Source organism: Aquarana catesbeiana, linkage group LG07 (assembly GCF_042186555.1).
Source record: "Aquarana catesbeiana isolate 2022-GZ linkage group LG07, ASM4218655v1, whole genome shotgun sequence".
In the NCBI taxonomy this organism is placed as follows: Eukaryota; Metazoa; Chordata; class Amphibia; order Anura; family Ranidae; genus Aquarana; species Aquarana catesbeiana.
Window position 1 is genome coordinate 120851125 of NC_133330.1, and position 24174 is coordinate 120875298.

General features: G+C 41.5%; 1 protein-coding gene across 2 annotated transcripts in view; it reads right to left on the reverse strand.

The window, feature by feature from the left end:
• The window catches only part of CACNA1I (calcium voltage-gated channel subunit alpha1 I), a 3871666-nt gene that overhangs the window by 1418499 nt on the left and 2428993 nt on the right, over positions 1 to 24174 (reverse strand). For both annotated transcript variants that reach the window (XM_073592660.1, XM_073592661.1), the window contains 2 exons: positions 12653 to 12845; positions 7040 to 7191 (listed from right to left, as the gene is read on the reverse strand). In XM_073592660.1, the coding sequence (XP_073448761.1) occupies positions 7040 to 7191; positions 12653 to 12845 (345 nt within the window). The remainder of the gene's footprint in view (positions 1 to 7039; positions 7192 to 12652; positions 12846 to 24174) is intronic.

Here is a 24174-nt window from a genome sequence, read left to right on the forward strand (position 1 = left end):
GATATAATTCTCAGTTATTAATGGGATAGGGAGTGTATCCTAATATGTTGTTGTCATAGTTTTTAGGGGTGCCGTGCACGGGGCGGTACCTTTGCGCCTCATCCTTCCCTCGAAGTCGGATTGCAGTTATTCCTACTTCAGGTTGGGATTTCCTCCACGAGTTTGGAGGCAACATATTTATATCTCGGAATATGATGAACGTTTTTTTCACATATCCCTGGATCTTCTTCTCTTTTCCTACTATTCTTCTGCTTTTTCTCTCTCTTAATCCCCTTACTAAATTTTTACTCTTTTCAGTGACGTGTGCGGTCTCACTTGCCCACGGGACCTGGAATCGTGATCTGAGGATCCTAAGATTAATACATGACCACATACCACCCGTCAATTGGAAGGTAGGTGATTGGGGTTTACTGGCATCTCAACCTATCCTGCTCCATGGCTGACCACACCACCTCCTCACAGGCCCTACGCCTGGCCTCACATAACGTACAGGGGCTTAATTCCCCACTTAAGCGTCGGAAAATCTTTCAGTATTATCATGACCAAAAAATAGACATACTATTTCTTCAGGAAACACACTTTCCAAGATCTTACGCTCCGTCTTTTATACATGCCAAATTCCCCACGTTCTTTCTTGCCAATTCTGATAAAAAAACCAAAGTGGTGGGAATTTTCTTCTCCTGCAAAATGCAATTTTCACTAACTTCTGAATTTAGGGACCCTGATGGCAGGTTCATTCTAGTGAAGGGACTCATTGATGGTCAGATTTACTCACTAATCTCATATTATGCACCTAACCGAGGACAATCCAAATTTTTCCAATCCCTCTTTCTCACCCTTGCTCCAATGCTGGAAGGCATGGTCCTTTACGGCGGAGATTCCAACATAGCATTTGACGCAGGAAAGGATAAGTCTAGACCCCCGGGAAGGGATGGTGTGCGCCCCACCAGACAGAGCCTCAATGTAGCCAGACAGATCTTCCAATAGGGTCTGGTAGATGCTTGGAGGGAACTAAATCCTGGTACTCGGGATTATACGCATTATTCCAGCCCCCACAATACTTTTGCCAGAATTGATCACTTTTTCATTATGCAAAAACATATCCCGCTCGTGCGTAAAGCAATCATTAAAGACTCTGTCTGGTCGAACCACTCCTTAATTCTCTTAATCATACACAAACCTGTAACTCATCACCACGGGTTTCATTGGAAATTAAATGCCTCCTTACTCAGCAATCCCTCACATGTCAATGAACTTAGCAAAGATATTCAGGAATATTTCTTACATAATAATGTTGATAATATCTCTCCCATCACATTGTGGGCAGCTCACAAAGCCTATGTAAGGGGTAAGCTAATCCAAATGTCCGCTAGAATAAACAAAGCCCGCAAACTGGAAATAGCTAGACTTGAAAGTGAATTTTCTCACTTCAGTAAACAACATAAACGCAACCCCACTGTTACATCGACAGCTAGCCTTGAATCCGCACGCATGGCTCTTAATCTGTCCCTCACAGCCGTAGCGGAGAAAAGTTTACGATGGGATGGAGGGAGGTTCTATTATCAAAAGGACAAATTGGGTGCCATGTTGGCACGCAGGCTTACTCCAAGGCTGAGGGTGCGCACTTTACCTAAGATACGTTTAAGTAATGGCTCCCTATCCCAGAATCCTCTGAAAATCATGGAATCCTTTCATGATTTTTACCGATCTTTATATAGTACTCAAGGGTCGGAACCCTCATCTCACACAATTGATTCTTATCTAAGCTCCCTGAAGCTCCCTGAAGCTCCCTAAGCTACGAGAGCATCATAAGGACAGCCTTGAAAATCCTATTTCTGCGGAGGAAGTATCTCAGGTCATTCATGACCTCAAAAATGACTCCGCTCCTGGTTCAGATGGCTTTTCAGCCCCGTATTACAAACACTTCTCCCAGCAGCTTTCTCCATATCTAGCTCGCTTTTATAATCAGTTACGAGCAGGGGGTCAATTAGACAAGACGCTTAATTTGGCTTTCATTACAGTAATACCAAAGCCAGGTAAGGACACTAGCTGTACAGCTAATTACAGGCCCATATCATTGATCAACAATGATCTAAAAATCTTAACTAAAATCTTAGCTAATAGAATATCCTCCTTTATAAGCCTGTATATTCATAGGGATCAGGTGGGCTTCATTCCTGGGAGACAGGGTCCAGACCAGATCAGGAGAGCGATAGACATAGTTTCGTTACTAAACTCCGGCTGGGACAAAGGACTCCCTCAGCAGGGATTCGTTTTGTCTCTGGATCTAATGAAAGCTTTTGACTCTGTCTCCTGGGCCTTCCTGTTCCCGATACTAAAAAAGTGGGGTTTTGGTCAAACCTTTATGAATATAATAGGAGCACTATACAATACCCCGGTTGCACAAGTCAAAATGCAGGGTTACTATTCAGACTCTTTTCCGATCCTAAGTGGTACTAGACAAGGCTGCCCTTTGTCTCCATTGATTTTTGCCGTAGTCATCGAGACACTAGCTAGTGCCATCCGGCATAATCCGGACATACAGGGAGTGTGTTGTGGCCAACAAACCCACAAGTGCGCTCTCTTTGCTGATGATGTTTTACTTTTCATCACCTCGCCACTTACTTCTTTACCTAACCTTTACAAGGTGCTCGATGACTTCGGCATATGGCTCTAAACATTAATCTACCAACCCCCGTGATGGCCTTACTTAAAACCGACTTCCAATTCAGTTGGGGGGAAAAAATTATCCCCTATCTGAGTATCAACCTTACTTCATCAATTGACAATCTCTATAATGCTAATTTCCCCCCACTTTTTCGTAAATTAGGAGAGGACTTATCCAGATGGGACAAAATGGGGCTGTCTTGGTTAGGTAGAATCAATTCTGTAAAACTAACTTTGCTACCACGTGTTCTTTATCTCTTTAGGTCCTTACCGATACCTATCCCCAAAGATCACCTCAGGAAGTTTCAATCGAAAATTATTAAATTTATATGGGGTGGGAAGGGACATAGAATTGCCAAGGAGACTCTGTTCAGGAGCAGGGATCAAGGAGGAGTGGGTTTACCTAATCTTCTTTGGTATCATCAAGCAGCACAACTTTCCCAACTGTCCACTGTATATTCTAGGGTTGCTCACCCAGATTGGGTTCATATGGAGCGACAGGCTATACCTCAATTTACTTTAGATTACATTATCTGGTCCCATCCTAGATCTAGACCTGCCATCATGGTCCCTACACTTTCCCACTCCCTGACACTGTGGGACTCTCTCAAACACAACCCTCGAATAGTATCAAATTGGCATCCGCTGTCCCATATATTCCGAAATCCTCTTTTTCCCCCAGGCATGGACATACAAGCATTCCAATGGTGGCTAGATAAGGGGATATATAGAATAGGACACTTTGCTAATCCTACGGGACCCCTCACTCTGACCCACTGCATCAACAAACTTGACATGCCCAACACTGAAAGATTTCGTTTCAGACAGATATTTCACTTTCTGCAGTCTCTTAGGTCCCCCAGTTATACCCCACTTTCGATCACGGAATACGAGCGGTGGTGTGGTCAAGCTGTGGAGCAGAGGGGAGGGATCTCAGTGATTTACCGATCGCTAGCTAGGGTTGAGACTAAATCACTCTTTATGCGAGAATGGGAGAGTGATCTCCATCACACATGGAGTGTTGAGGAATGGCATAGAGCTTCCTTTGCTGAATCTAAGGGCATATTGAATATAGCTTTAATTGAAGCAAATATGAAAGTCCTTATGCGGTGGAACATGGTCCCTCTCAAACTCTCCAAAATTTACCCCAGTGCTTCCCCTATGTGCTTCCGAAATTGTGGGCATATAGGGTCCATGTTACACATTTGGTGGGACTGCCCTAAAATCCGGGGTTTATGGAATAGGATCTTTCATACCATTAGGAAAATAACAGGCTTCCCAATCCAAAAGTCTCCTCAGCTGGCTCTCCTAAATTTTCCCTGCCCTAAAACTCCTAAAGTAGTTCAACGACTTATTATGTTTATTTTCCTGGGGACCAAACTCACGATTGCATGGGCCTGGAAGAGTTCCACTGTTTCATTTCTCTTGGTTAAGAGAAAGATTTAATGGATCATGGCCCAGGAGAAGACGGTTAGTATTCTCCTGGACACTACTACTAAACACGATGCCACCTGGGACCCATGGGTTAAATACATATCTCTGCCACCTTTGTCTACAGCTTGACCTGGACCCCTGTGGTCAAGCGAGTACCGCACCGTCTCAAGATGTATCATTTCTTGTTCTCTATCCTCTCTTTTCTTCTCTCTCTCTCCTTTCCTATCCTCTTCCCTTGTTTACCCTATAGATTTTTGGCATACAGGTTAGACTGCTTTGCTAACACTTACAGAAGTTACTATAATCCAACACTTTATTATAGATGATAGGCTTCTTCAGATACTTAACAAAGCTTATTTACTGCTGACTGAACCTATGGTTCCATTTTCCTCGCTAATTGGATAGTCACATGCAAACCTTACCATAAGCTCCACTAGTTATTCTGTCTTTCTGGGTATAATACTCATGATAGACACCTCAGGTTTGAATTCACTACTCCAATTAAAGACTTTACTTCATTATTATTTCATCATATATCTTTGGTTTACTGGTATTGCTTCTCCTGAGTGGTGGACCTCCCCTCCTAGCACAGCGAGTTCCCATGTGGGGTGCTGGAGTAGGGGAGTGGCCCCTCTTTTCGGAGTCGATCTTATGGAATTCAATGTAATGATTACGACATATCTTTCTTTGTCCTACAAGCAGTTTATGATCTGTCAACTACTTTATGTGTATGAGTATAAGTTGATCTTGTGGTGGGACCTGTAATCTTGATCATCCTTATTGTTTTGTTAACTTCTCAATAAAAACTATTGAAAGCGAAAAAAAAAAAAAAATACAAATTAGACATAAGAAAAAGTTTGACAAATATAGAATAGAGATATAACTCCTACATCAATGATAATAATATAAATATAAGCAAAAGAAGCAAAACAAGTCACATCTACTAATTTTTGACGATTTAGCAATGATTTTGTATTTGTATTTTAGGAGAGTATAGATTCTCTTCATCTATGCTCATTCGTTAATCATTGTACTACGGTATATTCTTAGAATGATTGTACTCATCTCAGTGGCTTAGTGCGTAGCACTCTAACCTTAAAAACTAGCAAGCCCATGGTTTCAAATCCTAAGCAGGGCATCAAGTTAAATTTTAAACAGCAGAGTATTCTGAAAATAGGTGGACGCCTAATTGCCACTGCCACATCCACATGGTTGTTTCCATAATTTGCATGCAATGGTATGTTATTTAGCAAAAATATTATTGTGTGGCAATAAAATAATTAAACACTAGTGAACACGCAGGGTGTTAGCATGGTTTGGATTTGGACTCATGACCTAAGTGCTTTTTGTTCATCTCTACAGACCACTAGCCAATGTGCATAATAGTTTAATGTGATTAAAGAATAAGCATAGATAATTAGAACTCTATAGTCTCCTAAAAAAAAAAATGTAACATGAAAAACAAAATTAACATATAACGAATATGTAACTGTAAATGATAAATACATGCAACCTTACAGAATAGCAGACATTACTCTGTAGTAATCATTCAGAACAGCATTCGTTAGCAAAAGAAGAAAACAAACTATGCACAACAATAGTAATATAAATAAATAGCAGCTTTTCCAAATTGGAATATACTCACATACCCACTTTTCCGTTCGCATGTTCACCTAGTTGAGGTCTTAATTGGCTTAATTGGGAGTGACTAAATGTAGAGCGACTACTTTTTCTCTTTATTCTTAGTGAATTAGGCCCATACTGTATGTTCTATGCTCTTTATGATCATTTTCTTGTCTCTTTTATACTGCTATTGTGCTGTTTTGAGCAACATTACTTCCTACAACAGTTTATAGAACCTTTATGTTTGACTATTAGATGCTGTTTCCAGTCTGAGGAAGCGGATTTCGGTCTTCTCAGATAGTAGTTTGAGTTTGTTTAACCCTGTCATTGTCTGACTATGAATGGATTCTTTTGTTATACCCGCAAGGTTGAGTATCGTTTACAATCAGTTGCAATATATATTGAATGTTGTACGACTAGTCACATGTCGGAATGTCTATATAAATTTTTATGTCTTTATATTGTAGTCTTAAAAATCCTTAAAAAAAATTAACCTTGAAAAAAAAATTTAAAAAAAGGAGTTGAGAGATCATTTAAAAGGTTAGGATAAGTGTTATGCCCCGTAGACACAATCGGACTTTGCAACAACAAAATCATGGAATTTTGTTTGAAGGTTGTTGGCTCCAACTTGTCTTGCATACACACGGTCACACAAATGTTGGCCAACAATTACGAACGTAGTGACATACAAGACGTACGGTGAGCCGATAAAAAGGAATTTCAATAGTCATGTGATATCTCCATTACGAATGCTAGTTTTACAAGACCGAGCGCTTCCGGCTCGTACTTGATTCCAAGCATGCATGAACTTTTGTGTGACGGACTTGTGTACACATGATCGGAAAGTCCGACAACAAAGTTTTGCTGGCGGAAAATTTGAGAACCTGCTAGCCAACATTTGTTGGTGGAAAGTCCGACAACAAATGTTCGATGGAGCATATACATGGTCGGCCAACAAGCTCACATCCAACATTTCCCATCGGAAAGTCCGATTGTGTGTACGCGTCATTAGAGTTAGGTGATGTAACAGGTCAGGGATATTCTGATATACAAAATAATTTTCACTTGCTTTCAGTATCAGAAGCTTTCTACTGAGAACAAACATTATGGGGAAATCAAAGTATTGTATTTTCCATATTAACAAATGAGGACAGAAGTGCTTTAGCTGTTTAATTAACCTTTGCAGGTTCATTTTGTTTTGGTATTAGCAACTGTACCTTTCCCTTGAGCCAACTGACAAAGTACTGATTCACTTTAATTAATGTATTTTCCAAGATTTGTGCAAGCTGGAAAAAAAGTACAGCTCTGAGCTTACCTTTGGTTGGCTGTAGTGCTCCAAGGACATTGTGACAACATTAAGGCAAATGATGATTGTAATGAAAATATCCAAGTAATGACTTGTGCAAACAGAGTGAATTAAAAGGCGTGCAGGGCAGTAGGTGGCATAATATGGCAGACGCTGGGCTTCTGCATAAAGACATAAGAGAAAAAAATATTACAGAGTAGCAATTTTGTGGGGACAGAAAAGCTGAAGCTTGGAGACAAAATATGTCAAGTTGTTGAATTCTTACAACAGATCGATCAAGACACACATAAAGAAGAAAAAGGAAAGAAGTTGATAAGGAATCACACTGTGAAAATGTGTAACCAGACCATTGGATTGCAGCTAATCATTATCACCTTTTTAACCTGCTTTTAAGCTTGGTGACCATCCGATCTATGTTCTAGTGTATAATAATTAACCCACCTGCTATGGTTACACTTCACATTTATTGGACTTTGTTTTATACAGACAATGCAGCAGAATCTTTTTACACTAGGCACAGGATGCAGCCAGGGCTTTTTTGGTGTAAACGCTGTGTGGTGCCAGGCAGGGCCACACAGTAAAGCAGGGATGAAGGTAAGTATTATTCTACATAGGTTGCAATAGGAATGGGGGGTGGGATGTAATAAAGGACAAGTGAAGTTGTCCTTCGACTTAATACCTGAATCTTTCCTTTGAACCTTAACCTCAACCCAACCCAACCCTTGAACTTAACCCTTAATATCAACCTAACTCCCAAAGCTAATCCTAAAATTCAGGCCACAGTTATATTATCATTTGATAAACACAGCATTCTGATACTACTATCAAGGAAAATATTATATTAAAATATCATGCCAAAGTGTTAGCACTTTGGCATGTTATTTTCCTTATAACTGTACTGTTCTGTATTATACTTTACACACTCCTCTTCTACACATATTGCCCCCTATAACAACTTCTGCACTCTGTTCCTGCAAATACTGCCCTCAGTACTCCCCGCCTGAACATACTGCCTGTCACACCCTTCATTCTCCTGCATGTATTGCCCACTGTCAAACTATTCACACTTCTCTCCTGCACGTACTGTCCCCCTCTAGTGCCTTCCATACTTTTTTCATTTGCATGTTACCCGCTGAGATACTTATTTAGCATTGTTTGTAATATCCTCAATCTTGGCTGATCTGGAACGTGCAACTTTTCTAGTCTTTATTAAAAAAAATGTATTAACTTTACCTAATGCGACATATTTGTAATGGGCAAAATAATTTTTTTTAGGACTTTTTATTTTACGGTTTGCCTTTCAACCTTCTTGTAAAAGCTTTTTGAAATTCAGCTTCAAAGTTTTTTTTCAAGCTTGCTGCTGTTTGACCTCACGGTTTTTCCAGGGGAAATCTATTTCCAAGTGGATTTTTCAATATTTATAGAGCAATGAAATTAATGTTGTACAATTCTTATTTCCCAATTTCAGCAACCCAGGCCTAGCTTTTTCCAGTTATTGTCCCAGGTTCTTTTTTGGCAAAATGTAAAAAATGTGTTTCCTTATAAGTCTGCCAGTCATGTAATCCAGGACTACAAGTCAGGTTCCTCATATCCCATATCTTACTTCCAGCCATTTTTTTCATCTGTTTTATAAATAGCTACAAAATAGTCAAATGGCATCTGGAAAGATGTTGAAGCCATGTGAATAGTAGTTTACCAACTTAATTGTCAAATTATGTTAATAAAGTATAGTCATACAACTCAATATGGGCACCCAGTCCAGATCATATTTATATATGTACATTATTAACAGAGTTGAAAAAAAATGTATATTATATTTACCTTATCATGAATCCACTGGTTTAGCCCCTTGGCAACTATTGCCAATTTTGCAATTTTAGAAATAAAATCCTCTGGATCATTTATCATGCCTCAGCACAGGACTCCAGAATCCAGGAAGCCTCAGCACAAAGCCATAGTGGCAAGAGCTTGTAGCCATTCCAACCAAGCTTTAAATGAACATCTAGATCCAGTGCAGTGTCCTTCTAAGGCACATTTTCAGCCATCTGTTTTTTTAACTTTCAGCCCTAATAAAATGGGTGCATTTATTCAAAATGTGGTGGTGATTTCTTTGCATATATGGCTGAATAAAATATGAATTACGTTTCACTACCTTTCCTATGGCCTCATCCCTTTGCATTAGATCACTAATGCTTGTCAGATGTATTTCTCTTCACAGCAGGATGCCATTTGTTCCCCTCATTTTAGATCCCTTAAATTGACTATATTTTTTGGAAGTGTCTATTTATTTTTCCTATAACCTAAGTAGTGGTTTAGTGCCTCCCACACATTTTGCCAATATTTTATAAACAGGCTAGCATTGTAGAGGTGATATGCAGATTAATTTGCAGTCTTTTTGTAAGACATGCTTTATACATACAGGAAACTCTGTGACATCACAAAATAACATAAAAGTTCTGCACATTGTCTGGTTACAAAGGACAAAATAAAAGGTTTAAGAAAGAAAAAAAAAAAAAAAAAAAGCTTTCAGCAAACATTTTGTTCCGCTCTGATTTCATCAGTGAAGAAAGTCAACTTGAGACCCAGAGGGGCCAGAAAATGTCTTTCAACCTCGAGCTGACCTAAAAGTAAAGAACTTGCAAATACATCACTGTATGTGTGATCTAGGTCAGAGTGATTTGTGAATGAATACAAAAATCACATGAAAATAATGTTGATGTGAATGCATTAACCCCATTCCCTGCTAGAGAAGGTTTGCAACACATTGTATAGAAATGTCTTGCAATATCTTGGCTCTGAAAAGAAAGTGGGTAATCATAGGTAAGGGCTAGCAGAATATAACAGAACTGAATTGCTCTTGCAAATGATTACAAGTTACATCCTTCTTCCCTTCTCTATCTTTGTTCACTCCCCCTTTTCAACCATGAATATATTTAAATTGTTGGGGCCTACATTACATTTTACCAAAATAAAATGTGCAATGTGAAATGTAGGCCTACATTGTGGTTGTGCAGTTATAGTGAAGCTAGAGTTTTCAACATGAAGTAGCAAGTACAATTTTTTGGAGCTAAGAGTTGAGGCTCAAAACTGGTTTATTACAGGAAACTAAAACCTGATATTTGGGTGCCAAAATTATAAAAAAATATGGGCATTTTAGAGGGTCTATGTATAAAAAAAATGTTTTTGAAAGAGATCACAGACCCTTAGCTATTGTGTTTTTGTTCCTAATACAAGCCATATCCTGTATTTAAATAATGGTACAGGTCATAAAAAAAGCAGGTGCCTCTAAATGCTTCTTTAGCAAAGTAACTGTCTTTTTAATCAAAGTCCATCCGTCTGACATATCTAAATCAGCAGTTTACAGCTTGGCAAGCACTGCACCCACTGCATGCAGCTCCAGATTCTTAAAAAATCTGGAGATTAATATCTTAATGTTTTTTAGACAAAAGGGAAACAAAATAGACAAAGTTGCTAAGAATGCCAGCTGTGATACCACTAGTTTAATATTAATGAATGAGAAATTTCATGAATGTCAAGCAATGAAATTGCAGAAAGAGTGTTACTCAGTAGAAATATGTCAAATGTTTTCCACACCATTCTCAAAACATAATCACTAATACACTGTATATCACGTTTATTCATGCCTTCAAACAGAGACAAATTGCATGCTAGCAGAATCACAAATGTAGGCCGGGATTGTTGAATAAACACCACTGTCATTTACAGTGGGGCAAAAAAGTATTTAGTCAGCCACCAATTGTGCAAGTTCTCCCACTTAAAAAGATGAGAGAGGCCTGTAATTGTCATCATAGGTATACCTCAACTATGAGAGCCAAAATGTGGAAACAAATCCAGACAATCAGATTGTCTGATTTTTTAAATAATTTATTTGCAAATTATGGTGGAAAATAAGTATTTGGTCACCTACAAGCAAGATTTCTGGCTCTCACAGACCTGTATCTTCTTCTTTAAGAGGCTCCTCTGTCCTCCACTCATTACCTGTATTAATGGCACCTGTTTGAACTTGTTATCAGTATAAAAGACACCTGTCCACAACATCAAACAGTCACACTCCAAACTCCACTATGGTGAAGACCAAAGAGCTGTCGAAGGACACAGAAACAAAATTGTAGACCTGCACCAGGCTGGGAAGACTGAATCTGCAATAGGCAAGCAGCTTGGTGTGAAGAAATCAACTGTGGGAGCAATAATTAGAAAATGGAAGACATACAAGACCACTGATAATCTCCCTCGATCTGGGGCTCCACGCAAGATCTCACCCCGTGGGGTCAAAATGATCGCAAGAATGGTGAGCAAAAATCCCAGAACCACACGGGGGGACCTTGTGAATGACCTGCAGAGAGCTGGGACCAATGTAACAAAGGCTACCATCAGTAACACACTACGCTGCCAGGGACTCAGATCCTGCAGTGCCAGACGTGTCCCCCTGCTTAAGCCAGTACATGTCCGGGCCCATCTGAGGTTTGCTAGAGAGCATTTGGATGATCCAGAAAAGGATTGGGAGAATGTCATATGGTCAGATGAAACCAAAGTAGAACTGTTTGGTAGAAACACAACTCGTTGTGTTTGGAGGAGAGAGAATGCTGAGTTGCAACCAAAGAACACCATACCTACTGTGAAGCATGGGGGTGGCAACATCATGCTTTCGGTCTGTTTCTCTGCAAAGCGAACAGGATGACTGATCCGTGTACATGAAAGAATGAATGGGGCCATGTATCGTGAGATTTTGAATGCAAACCTCCTCCCATCAGCAAGGGCATTGAAGATGAAATGTGGCTGGGTCTTTCAGCATGACAATGATCCCAAACACACCACCCGGGCAACAAATGAGTGGCTTAGTAAGAAGCATTCCAAGGTCCTGGAGTGGCCTAGCCAGTCTCCAGATCTCAACCCCATAGAAAACCTTTGGAGGGAGTTGAAAGTCCGTGTTGCCCAGCGACAGCCCCAAAACATCACTGCTCTAGAGGAGATCTGCATGGAGGAATGGGCCAACATACCAGCAACAGTGTGTGACAACCTTGTGAAGACTTACAGAAAATGTTTGACCTCTGTCATTGCCAACAAAGGATATATAACAAAGTATTGAGATGAACTTTTGATATTGACCAAATACTTATTTTCCACCATAGTTTGCAAATAAATTCTTTCAAAAATCAGACAAAGTGATCGTCTGGATTTGTTTCCACATTTCGTCTCTCATAGTTGAGGTATACCTATGATGGCAATTACAGCCCTCTCTCATCTTTTTAAGTGGGAGAACTTGAACAATTGGTGGCTGACTAAATACTTTTTTGCCCCACTGTATAACAGTGATAACATGATATAAAAATAGGTATTCACACTTATATTGTTGTTTTTGTATGATTACTGGTTGTTCAACAATATTGTTGATCTGAAAGTTTGTAACACTATCTGCCAAACTGAATATAGCAGACATTCTACAACAACAATGGGAAATCCCTGATACATATATGCCAGGGCATTTAAAAAAAAAAAAAAATTGGTCTAGGTTTAGAAATTAAGTATTAAATGTGCATGGTAGATCATGAACACTAATAGTGGCGCTTGGGGTGGGAGGAAGAAGATAGGAAGAAATCTTACTCCTTCTTTTTTTTTCCAAGCGTCTCAGACGCTTCTCCTCTCGTCTTCGGGCTTCCTCTGCTTCTTGATGTTGACGGCACTTATGGAAATTTTCTACTACTACCCCCACAAACATGTTGAGTACAAAGAAACTAACAATAAGTAGGAAGGAGATAAAATACAGCAACATCCAGGGGTTGTGATTGGTAATTGGCTAGAAAAAGAAACAAAAGTCACAAACATTAACAAACTTTTTTAAACGGTTCAGCTATTCATGTCTAAAGTGTTACATTTTACAACACATAATTATTACTGTTGTTGTTGTTGTTGTAATTGTAAATTGTTATTATATTAGTAGTTAGCTACAGTTAGTAGGGTTATGCTAAACATACACACTGCAAATGTCTAGCATTTTCACAAAGTCTTTAAATAAAAAAAAAAATCTATAACAAAAAATAGGTAACTGCACCCCCCCCCCCCTATTGTATATAGTGTTTATATACAGTTTCAATAAAAAGTATGTGAACCCTTTTGGAATGATATGGATTTCTGCACAAATTGGTCATAAAATGTGATCTGATCTTCATCTAAGTCACAACAATAGACAATCACAGTCTGCTTAAACTAATAACACACAAAGAATTAAATGTTACCATGTTTTTATTGAACACACCATGTAAACATTCACAGTGCAGGTGGAAAAAGTATGTGAACCCTTGGATTTAATAACTGGTTGAACCTCCTTTGGCAGCAATAACTTCAACCAAACGTTTCCTGTTGTTGCAGATCAGATTTGCACAACAGTCAGGAGTAATTCTTGATCATTCCTTTTTACAGAACTGTTTCAGTTCAGCAATATTCTTGGGATGTCTGGTGTGAATCACTTTCTTGAGGTCATGCCACAGCATCTCAATCGGGTTGAGGTCAGGACTCTGACTGGGCCACTCCAGAAGGTGTATTTTCTTCTGTTTAAGCCATTCTGTTGTTGATTTACTTCTATGCTTTGGGTCGTTGTCCTGTTTCAACACCCATCTTCTGTTGAGCTTCAGCTGGTGGATAGATGGCTTAAAGTTCTCCTGCAAAATGTCTTGATAAACCTGGGAATTCATTTTTTTCTTCGATGATAGCAATCCATCCAGGCCCTGATGCAGCAAAGCAGCCCCAAACCATGATGTCCCCACCACCATGCTTCACAGTTAGGATGAGGTTTTGATGCTGGTGTGCTGTGCCTCTTTTTCTCCACACATAGTGTTGTGTGTTTCTTCCAAACAACTCAACTTTGGTTTCATCTGTCCACAGAATATTTTGCCAGTACTGCCGAGGAACATCCACGTGCTCTTGTGCAAACTGTAAACATGCAGCAATGTTTTTTTTGGACAGCAGTGGCTTCCTCTGTGGTATCCTCCCATGAAATCCATTCTTGTTTAGTGTTTTACGTGTGGTAGATTCGCTAACAGGGATGTTAGCATATGCCAGAGACTTTTATAAGTCTTTAGCTGACACTCTAGGATTCTTCTTCACCTCACTGAGCAGTCTGTGCTGTGCTCTTGCAGTCATCTTTACAGGACGCACACTCCTAGGGAGAGTAGCAGCAGTGCTGAACTTTCTCCATTTATAGACAATTTGTCTTACCGTGGACTGATGAACAGCAAGGCTTTTGGAGATACTTTTATAACTCTTTCCAGCTTTATGCAAGTCAACAATTCTTAATCGTAGGTCTTCTGAGAGCTCTTTTGTGCGAGGCATCATTCACATCAGGAAATGCTTCTTGTGAAAAGTAAACCCAGAACTGGTGTGTGTTTTTTATAGGGCAGTTGTAACCAACACCTCCAATCTCATCTCATTGATTGGACTCCAGTTGGCTGACACCTTACTCCAATTAGCTCTTGGAGATCTCATTAGTCTAGGGGTTCACATACTTTTTCCACCTGCACTGTGAATGTTTACATGGTGTGTTCAATAAAAACATGGTAACATTTAATTCTTTGTGTGTTATTAGTTTAAGCAGACTGTGATTGTCTATTGTTGTGACTTAGATGAAGATCAGATCACATTTTATGACTAATTTGTGCAGAAATCCATATCATTCAAAAAGGGTTCACATAATTTTATTGCAACTGTATATATATATATATATATATATATATATATATATATATATTACAAAAAATTTACAATTTTTTTTTTCAATAAATTTTTATTGAGTATCAAGAAAATACAGGATACAAAACAAAACAAAGTAAGAAAATATAGGTGGTTTTATTCTAACGAAAGCAAGAAATAACATGTCAGGAAAATCCATAAATAGTTCACTCTAAATTCAAACGAGAATAGAGGTCTTAAGATTTTACAGAGAGGAATAAAGGGTAATATATAGGATTATCAGGATCATTTGTGACACCAGTCTGTCCATGGTTTCCATGAACTGTCAAATAATTGTCTCTTGCCTGTAATGGTAGATAGGGATTTTTCATAGGACTAGAGATAAGACTTTCCGAGTTGTTAGGGGCTTGAGAAGCTTTCCGTTATCTGGCTACTACCATTCTTGTGGCAACAAGAATGTGGGTCGTCACAGTGCAAAAAGCTGGTGGAAGGTTATCAATTTGTAAGTTCAGGATTGCTAGGGCAGGGTTGGATTTAAGGAAGATCCCTGTGATGTTAGAAATCAATTTAAATATTTCTCTCCAGAGAAAGCACAAGGAGAGAGGCGCCTCTGGGTGTAGAAGTAAAAAGCAATTTATTAAATCACATGTACAGGCAACTCACATGTATGAAGTCATCAATAGGCATTTAAAAATGCATCCATCGTGAGAAAAGTCATCAGATCCGTCATGGGGAGTCTTCCTGCTTGCCAAGCATGTAACTGTGTGTGCTCAGAACACCGCAAGTTGGAAAAGCTGGCCGCGGTGGAGACAAAACTCAAAGCAAGGCCTGGAACGCAGATGGATGGCAGGCAAGGAGAGATGACGTCACTGGTAAGTGACGCGTTTCACGTACGGGCTGCAATGACGTGGCACCCATGCTCCTTCATCAAGCTGAGACGCCTCTCTCCTTGTGCTTTCTCTTAGATATTTGGAACTTGGTTTCAGTTCCCCTCTGAAGGCAGCCCTGCTTGTGGATTCTCAATCATCATTCCTCCTTCCCCTGTTTTTATTATGGACTTTTATGGACTTATTATCATTCCCCCCCTCTCCCTTATATAGTGTTATTCATATATAATAACCTTTTATATATACTGTTTGCATCTCATGGTGTTTTTACTTGATTTTTCCAGTTTTGGACAGTTGGTAAGGAGTATAATACCATTTGGTGATTATTTTTTGTAGCAGTTCCCAGTGGTTGGTGCAGTGAGATGATGAGTAAATAGATTTAAAGGCAGAAAGCCACTGGGAGGGGGAGAAAGATTGTCCAAGGTCTGATTCCCATTTAAGGATTGGATGTGTTTTCTCAAAAAACAACTTTTAAAGTAATAAGTTGTAAAATAGTGTAATTCCCCTGGTGTTTATGTGGGTCGAGGATAGAAAGGAGCAGACTGATGAGTCAACTGAAAGCGTGGGGAGAGGGTTTTTAGATTTTCCCTATGCGGATAAATGTAAATTCATCTGCATTAGTAAAACCATGAGTTTGTTTAAGTTTCTCTATAGTTTTCAATTCAGTGCCATTCAAGAGCTCGTCTACCCATAGTAAGCCTCTATCCACCCATTTATCAAGATTTAAGTACGGGATAAGGAGTTCCATGGTTTTGATAGGAATACGTATCTGGTGATTTTATATGGGTTGGAGGGATTGTGAGAGTAATGTTCTCCACGCCAATATAGTGGCTCGAATGGGTAGAGGAAAGATATTCAAGTCTAATGTTTCCATCTGTCTGCTAGGATTAGTAGAGCTAAATCATAAGTTCCCTTTAAGTGTTTTTCAATTCCTACCCATAGGGCTTCTGGATGATAGTTAAACCAATTTTTTGATTGTGCCAATAAAGAGGCTAAATAGTAGTCTGCAATGTCCACCATACCCAAGCCCCCATATTTCCTGTGTCTGATTAGGTGCATATGTGAGCATCTCACGCTTTTGCATTGCCAGATGAATTTTTTAAGTTGTACTGATAGAGCACGTAAGAGATTAGGTTTAATGGGGATCGGTAAAGTGCAAAATACATATAACATTTTAGGAAAATAAAACATTTTATAGGTAGCTATCCTTCCTGTCCAAGAAAGTTTGAAATTGGATAAGCGATGAAGTTCTTTTCCAATATCTTCTAGAAGGGGTTTGTAGTTGCTAATGTAGAGGTGGAGGATGATATAAGTATACCTAAATAGGGTATATGGTGTTCAGCCCACGCATAATGTAGTTCTTGCTTTATGTGTTGGTGAGTGAGTTTGTGGACTCCTAAATCTATGATTTTCGATTTAGTAAAATTCACCTTGTAGTATGAGATATTGCTGAAGCTAGTTAGGATGTGATGTGCTGCAGGTAATGATATCAAAGGGTGAGATAAGAAAAGAATTACATCATCAGCAAACAAATTAATGATGTGAGAGGTAGTGCGTGTACGAAATCCTGATATTAGAGGTTGTGAGCGAATTGCTTCCGCCAGTGGTTCACTCATTAGATTGAATATTGAAGGGGAAAGAGAACTACCTTGATGGGTTCCATTCGATATAGTAAATGTTTTTGATAGAAGGCCAGATGTATATACTTGTGCTGATGGATGAGAATACAGTGCAAGGATGGCCGAAAGAATGGTCCCCCGGAAGCCAAATTTTTCCAGTGTTAGCTGCATATGTCGCCAGTGGACACTGTCAAATGCCTTCTCTGCAACTATGGAGAGAAGCAGAGAAGGCGTACAAGTTTTTTCTATGAGATGCAGAATATTGATGAAGCGCCTAGTTGCGTCAGTAGTCTGTCTTTTTTTTGTAAAGCCCATTTGATCTGGTTTAACTAGGGTGGGCATAATGTTTATTAGACGTATGTCAACAGAAAATACAGCGCTTTACCAAGTGAACACTAATCCAATATAAAAAACAAGCAGCCACTAAAAGTGAGATACAAACACAGATAGAGTAGAAAAAATTGTAGCAGCGCTAAAAATAAAGGAGTGAAACTGATAAATGAATTGAAATGATTAGAAAGTCCAAAGAGTCCAAATTATCAAAGTCTGTAATGAAACATAAATTCTTCTATTGTGCCTCCAAAGGATAAATGTGAACCAGCATTCATATGAAGTATTATAAAAAATACACAGGAACACCACAAAGATTGTGCGCTTACCATGTGACAAGCCAGATAGGCTTGTGACCAATTACCCAGTCAGGGCCATTACCAAGATAGGAAGGATGGTACCACCAGTCAGAAACTCGGCACAGGACGAACAGAAAACTTCAGATGACCAGAATCATCCGGATCCTTATCCCGTGGCAATCCAGAGCCTCAAACAGGCTGAACCGAATCAGACACAGTGGGTCTCCCGATCGGAGCAGTTCCAAAGAGATGGTTGAATGTACCCAGAAGAAAAGACTCACCATAGCATAATATCGTTGAGACTAGGTTTAATTGTATAAAGAATAAAACTTACAATGTATCAGTTAAAAAATAGCGAAATAGCTGGTCGGCTGTGCAAGAACGCCTGTCCACTTAGACGTTCACACGCGACGACATCAGCACATCAGCTCCTCCCAACATATGTTTCGTCAAATAATGACGTCGTCTGGGGCACGGGCGACACACTGACGCATCGTGTATTATATAGACTACTAAGTAACCAAGCCTCAATGTGAATCAGATTGGAACAACAGGATAAATGAGTAGAGGAAGCCATTGAAGCTAAGTCCGCCATGCACAGGACTGGCAAAAATTGTAAATTCCTTCACAGGTCGAACACAACTCAAAAATTGGGATACAATGTTTATATAACAAAAACTAATAATTAGTATACATAAAAAAAAGGAATAAGAGAGCAATTAAATTGGGTAATGGTGAAAAACAAAAAATGAAAAATAAAATGGAAATAGACAAAAGCAAAAAAAAATATAAAAACATAAATGTTAAGTCATTATGTCCATATGGGGCTAGTATATTAATAAACACCCAAATACCAACCAAAAAGGAGTAATTCGGGGTATGGACATAAAGAGAACCTAAAAATGAATTCCTTCTGGATCACAATGAGTTCACAATGGACCAAAATATTGTGCCTAAAATAAAGCATAGAAATACCTGAATACAGGCTCCCCAATGTAAATATAAATCATGAGTTATCTATAAATGCATTTACATCTGTATCCACATTTAGACCATGAGGGGTGTAACAGCTAATTTTATGGATCCAAGCCATTTCAAGCCTAGAAATACTCCTGACAAGAGAACTCCCTCTCCAGTGTGGGCTGTATATGTCAATCCCCAGAAACAGAGTTTTAGACGGATCTTTATTGTGCATTAAAAGATAATGTTTGGAGACCAAATGCTTGGGAAAACCATTCTTAATGTTTGTAATGTGCTCGTTAAGCCTGACGGAAAGGGGTTGTTTGGTCCTACCCACATATTGAAGCCCACAAGGGCACTGGAGTAGGTACACGACCCCTTACGTCGAGCATGTGATAAAGGGTTCAATTGCAAACTCATTTTGGGTACTAAATGAGGTGAACCTTTCGGTGCGTCTAGATGTGCACCCATTTATGGAGCACACACTACATTGTCCACATTTATAAAGAACAGTGAGGTTTTCATAAAAAACCCTTCCCACTGATCGGGGGATCCAAGATATTCGGAGCTAGCTAGCACCCCTATAGATAACTCGTGGTCTCTCTGGTAGAACAGGGGCCAACAATAAATCATTTTCCACCAAGTGCCAGTGTTTCTGAATCAAGTTCTTTACATTTCTATGCTATACTGAATAAGTAGTAATAAACGGAACCACAGAAAGACTGTTCTCACGAGGTGGCTTTGCCATCAACAATTCTTTTCTATCTACAGTTTTAATTTCCTCCAAAGTTTCTTTTAGAGAACTAATAGGATATCCCTTATCCAGAAACCTTTTAGTTGGGACCTCTGCTTGTTCCATGAATTGATCCGCATTAGTACAGTTAGGGCTTTTTTTCTGCCGGAACTTGCCGGAAAGCAGTTCCTCCAACCCAGGCAGCCCTCTCCTCTGCTGACTGTCACATAGAACAGAAGCTGATAGAGGAAGTTTTCTAAACCATTCACTTCCTCCTCAGATTCTGTATGCTAGGCATCCAAGGAATGTGCTCCACAGATGACTGATCAGATTTCAGAGGCAGCTCTCCCCGCCTGCTGTCTGTCAAATCATTGTAGCACGGAGCCGAGCTCGGCTCTAATGAAGGTGAGATAGCTGTGGAGGGAAAGGGGGAGGAAGGGGGGCTGGTTGTGCAGAGAGAGTAGAGACTGAAGTTGTGGATGTTCTGCAGAGGTCAGAGCTGGGGGGGTAGATTATGCAAAGTGAGACTTGTGAGCAGGGGAAATATATACAGGGTCAAGAGTGCTGGGGGGGGGTTTGGGGTGCAGAGGTGGAAGATGGGGAGTTGTAGAGAGTTAGAGCTGTAGATGGGGGTGCAGAAGTGAAATGTGGAGGGGGAAGATAGGCTGTGGATGGGAGTGCAGAGGTGATTGTGGACTGGGGGTGTAAGCTGTGGATGGGGGGTGTGCAGAAGTGATATGTTGACAGAGGTTAAAAGGGGAATTGTGGATGGGGGGAGGGGACTGTGCATGTGCATGTGAATTGTGAAATGTGGGGGTGGAGGGGGTGAGCTGGTTGTGGATAGAGGGGGGTGAACTGTGGAGAGGAGGGAGAGGGTGAGGTGAACTGTGGAGAGGGTGAGATGTGAGGGGGAGGTGAACTGTGGAGAGGGTGAGCTGTGGGGAGTGAACTGTAGAGAGGGTGAGATGTGGGGGAAAGTGAACTGTGGAGAGGTGGGAGAGGGTGCGCTGTGGGGGGAGGTGAACTGTGGAGAGGGTGAGATGTGGGGGGAGGTGAACTGTGGAGAGGTGGGAGAGGGTGAGCTGTGGGGGGGAGGTGAACTGTGGAGAGGGTGAGATGTGGGGGGAAATGAACTGTGGAGAAGTGGGAGAGGGTGAGCTGTGGGGGGGTGAACTGTGGAGAGGGTGAGATGTGGGGGGAAGTGAACTGTGGAGAGGTGGGGGAGGGTGAGCTGTGGGGGAGAGGTGAACTGTGGAGAGGGTGAGATGTGGGGGGAAGTGAACTGTGGAGAGGTGGGAGAGGGTGAGATGTGGGGGGAGGTGAACTGTGGAGAGGGTGAGATGTGGGGGGAAGTGAACTGTGGAGAGGTGGGAGAGGGTGAGCTGTGGGGGGAGGTGAACTGTGGAGAGGGTAAGATGTGGGGGGGTGAACTGTGGAGAGGGGGGAGAGGGTGAGGTGTGGGGGGAAGTGAACTGTGGAGAAGTGGGAGAGGGTGAGCTGTGGGGGGGTGAACTGTGGAGAGGGTGAGATGTGGGGGGAAGTGAACTGTGGAGAGGTGGGAGAGGGTGAGCTGTGGGGGGAGGTGAACTGTGGAGAGGGTGAGATGTGGGGGGAAGTGAACTGTGGAGAGGGTGAGATGTGGGGGGAAGTGAACTGTGGAGAGGGTGAACTGTGGAGAGGGTGAGCTGTGGAGAGGGTGAGCTGTGGGGGGTGAACTGTGGAGAGGGTGAGCTGTGGGGGGGTGAACTGTGGAGAGGGTGAGATGTGGGGGGAAGTGAACTGTGGAGAGGTGGGAGAGGGTGAGCTGTGGGGGGGAGGTGAACTGTGGAGAGGGTGAGATGTGGGGGGAAATGAACTGTGGAGAAGTGGGAGAGGGTGAGCTGTGGGGGGGTGAACTGTGGAGAGGGTGAGATGTGGGGGGAAGTGAACTGTGGAGAGGTGGGAGAGGGTGAGCTGTGGGGGGGAGGTGAACTGTGGAGAGGGTGAGATGTGGGGGGAAGTGAACTGTGGAGAGGTGGGAGAGGGTGAGATGTGGGGGGAGGTGAACTGTGGAGAGGGTGAGATGTGGGGGGAAGTGAACTGTGGAAAGGTGGGAGAGGGTGAGCTGTGGGGGGAGGTGAACTGTGGAGAGGGTAAGATGTGGGGGGGTGAACTGTGAAGAGGGGGGAGAGGGTGATGTGTGGGGGGAAGTGAACTGTGGAGAAGTGGGAGAGGGTGAGCTGTGGGGGGGGTGAACTGTGGAGAGGGTGAGATGTGGGGGGAAGTGAACTGTGGAGAGGGTAAGCTGTGGGGGGGTGAACTGTGGAGAGGGTGAGCTGTGAGGGGGGGTGAACTGTGGAGAGGATTAGCTGTGAGGGGGGAGGTGAACTGTGGAGAGGGTGAGATGTGGGGGGGGTGAACTGTGGAGAGGGTGAGCTGTGGGAGGGTGAACTGTGGAGAGGGTGAGCTGTGGAGGAGGTGAACTGTGGAGAGGAAGGGGGAGAGCTGTGGGGGGGTTAACTGTGGAGAAGGGGGAGAACTGTGGAGAGGGGGGAGAGGATGAGCTGTGGGGGGGTTAACTGTGGAGAGGAAGGGGGAGAGGGTGAGCTGTGGGGGGAGGTGAACTGTGGAGAGGAAGGGGGAGAGGGTGAGCTGTGGGGGGGAGGTGAACTGTGAAGAGGGTGAGCTGTGGGGGGAGGGAGGTGAGCTGTAGGGGGAGTGAACTGTGGATGAGAGAAGAGAAGGTAACCAGAGGGAGGAGGGGGTGAGCTGTGGAGAGGGGAGGGGGTAAACTGAGAAGAGAAGGTAAGCTGTGCATGGAGGGAAAGGTAACCTGTGTGTGTGTGGGGGGGTGAGCTGTGGACGAGAGAAGAGAAGGTGACCTGTGGATGGGGAGGTGAGCTGTGGACAGGGAGGGAGAAGGTAAAGAATGTTTTATTTCTCTTTACCAAGGAATGGCGGTATTGGGGGTGGGAATAGGGGTGGAGTTGGGGGGTGAGGGGGCGGAGAGTTGGGGAGGGTGGGTTCCTGCACCTATTCTGTGAGAAAAAAAGCCCTGAGTACAGTTATGCTTGATGCGCAAAAATTGGCTCTTGGGAACAGATCGGAGCCACGGCTCATGGTGGCAACTATCAACGGGTATATATGAGTTACGATCTGTACTTTTGAAAAAAGTGGACATAATAAATTGATCTTGACAGATACTTATGTGAAGGTCTAAAAAATTGATATCAGACTGACTTGCCTCAAAACTCAATTTAATGCCCCTAGTGTTATCATTTAAGAATTTCATAAACTCCTCAAGTTCGTCTCGAGTTCCATCCCATAGCAGCATTGGGGTATCAAAAATAAATATGTTTATTTTGACGTAGTGGCTGCTTGTTTTTTTATATTGGATTAGTGTTCACTTGGTACAGCGTGGTATTTTCTGTTGACATATTGTTTATTTTTGATACCCCAATACTGCTGCTTTTTCACTTTTTTTGGGTTATCAATCACCTTTTTCATTAATATTATGGATATATTTGAATACAGAGCATCTAGAGTGGTCAACACGGAAGGGGTCTTTAAAGTATACAAGGAGGATGAAGGTGATCTTAGTGGTCTCTTCACCAGACTAAAGAATTTGACAGTTTCTGAAACCCATACCCAATGGGATATCGCCTACCTGGAAACATATGTGAAAAATAATATGGTTCCCAGGAGTTTGAGATGGGAGGTCAGTCCCCAAAAAAGGCAATGTCCAATTGGAGGATTGGTTTAAATATTTTAATGAAGCTATGGTTGGTTTCCTCCGTTTTTTAATTGAACGTAAGGGAACCAAACTTTCCCGGCTTGATGAGTAAATCAAATCTTTTAAAGAAAAACTGATTCCACTGCGAGATACTAATGAATATAAAGAAAGATCTCAGGTTTTACTTAAGGTTTTAGAAAAAGAGGAAAGAGAGTAAAAGGTTAAAAAAAGAAAAAATATAACAGGGATCTGGCGGACTATCAGGATGGAGTTGGTTTTGAATGGCAAAAGAAACTTATATCTGATCAAGCCAATGTGGGTAATGTTGAGATGGGGGCTGTACCCCTTACTAGTTCAGCTAAAGATTCACAACCAGTTGATATACAGCCCAGTATTAGATATCCACCGCTCCATCAGCAAGGGTAACCTACTAGAACTAGAAGAGGTTCCTATCAATCTCTGTATAGGACCCATGCGAAAGGAAGAGGGGGGCCACCATCCACTTATTATCCGCCCCCTCCCCAACGTTCTCAGAGGCCCAATCAGGGCAGCAGAGGTTGGGGATGAGGCACACCTTATTTCAATCCCAATCCCAATCAGGGACGTGCTGTTTATACCCAGTCACAGGGATTTAATAAAAACACAAATATGGGGGGTTCGCAACCACCCCGGGATTTTGGACCAGGTGACTTTAATGGTACTGGATACAGTAATACTTATATGCCTGGCCCTACCCATTTTAATCCTTCTGACACACCTAATGCCATGAACAGCTATGGTTTTGGCGGTATTACACAGAGAAAATTGAGTACTGTCCGTGATACTGTCCGAGGTATTATACAAAATAGTTTTTTTCCATTTCGAGACATAGAGGGTCCGCCTTTGGACTATGAAGGAAGG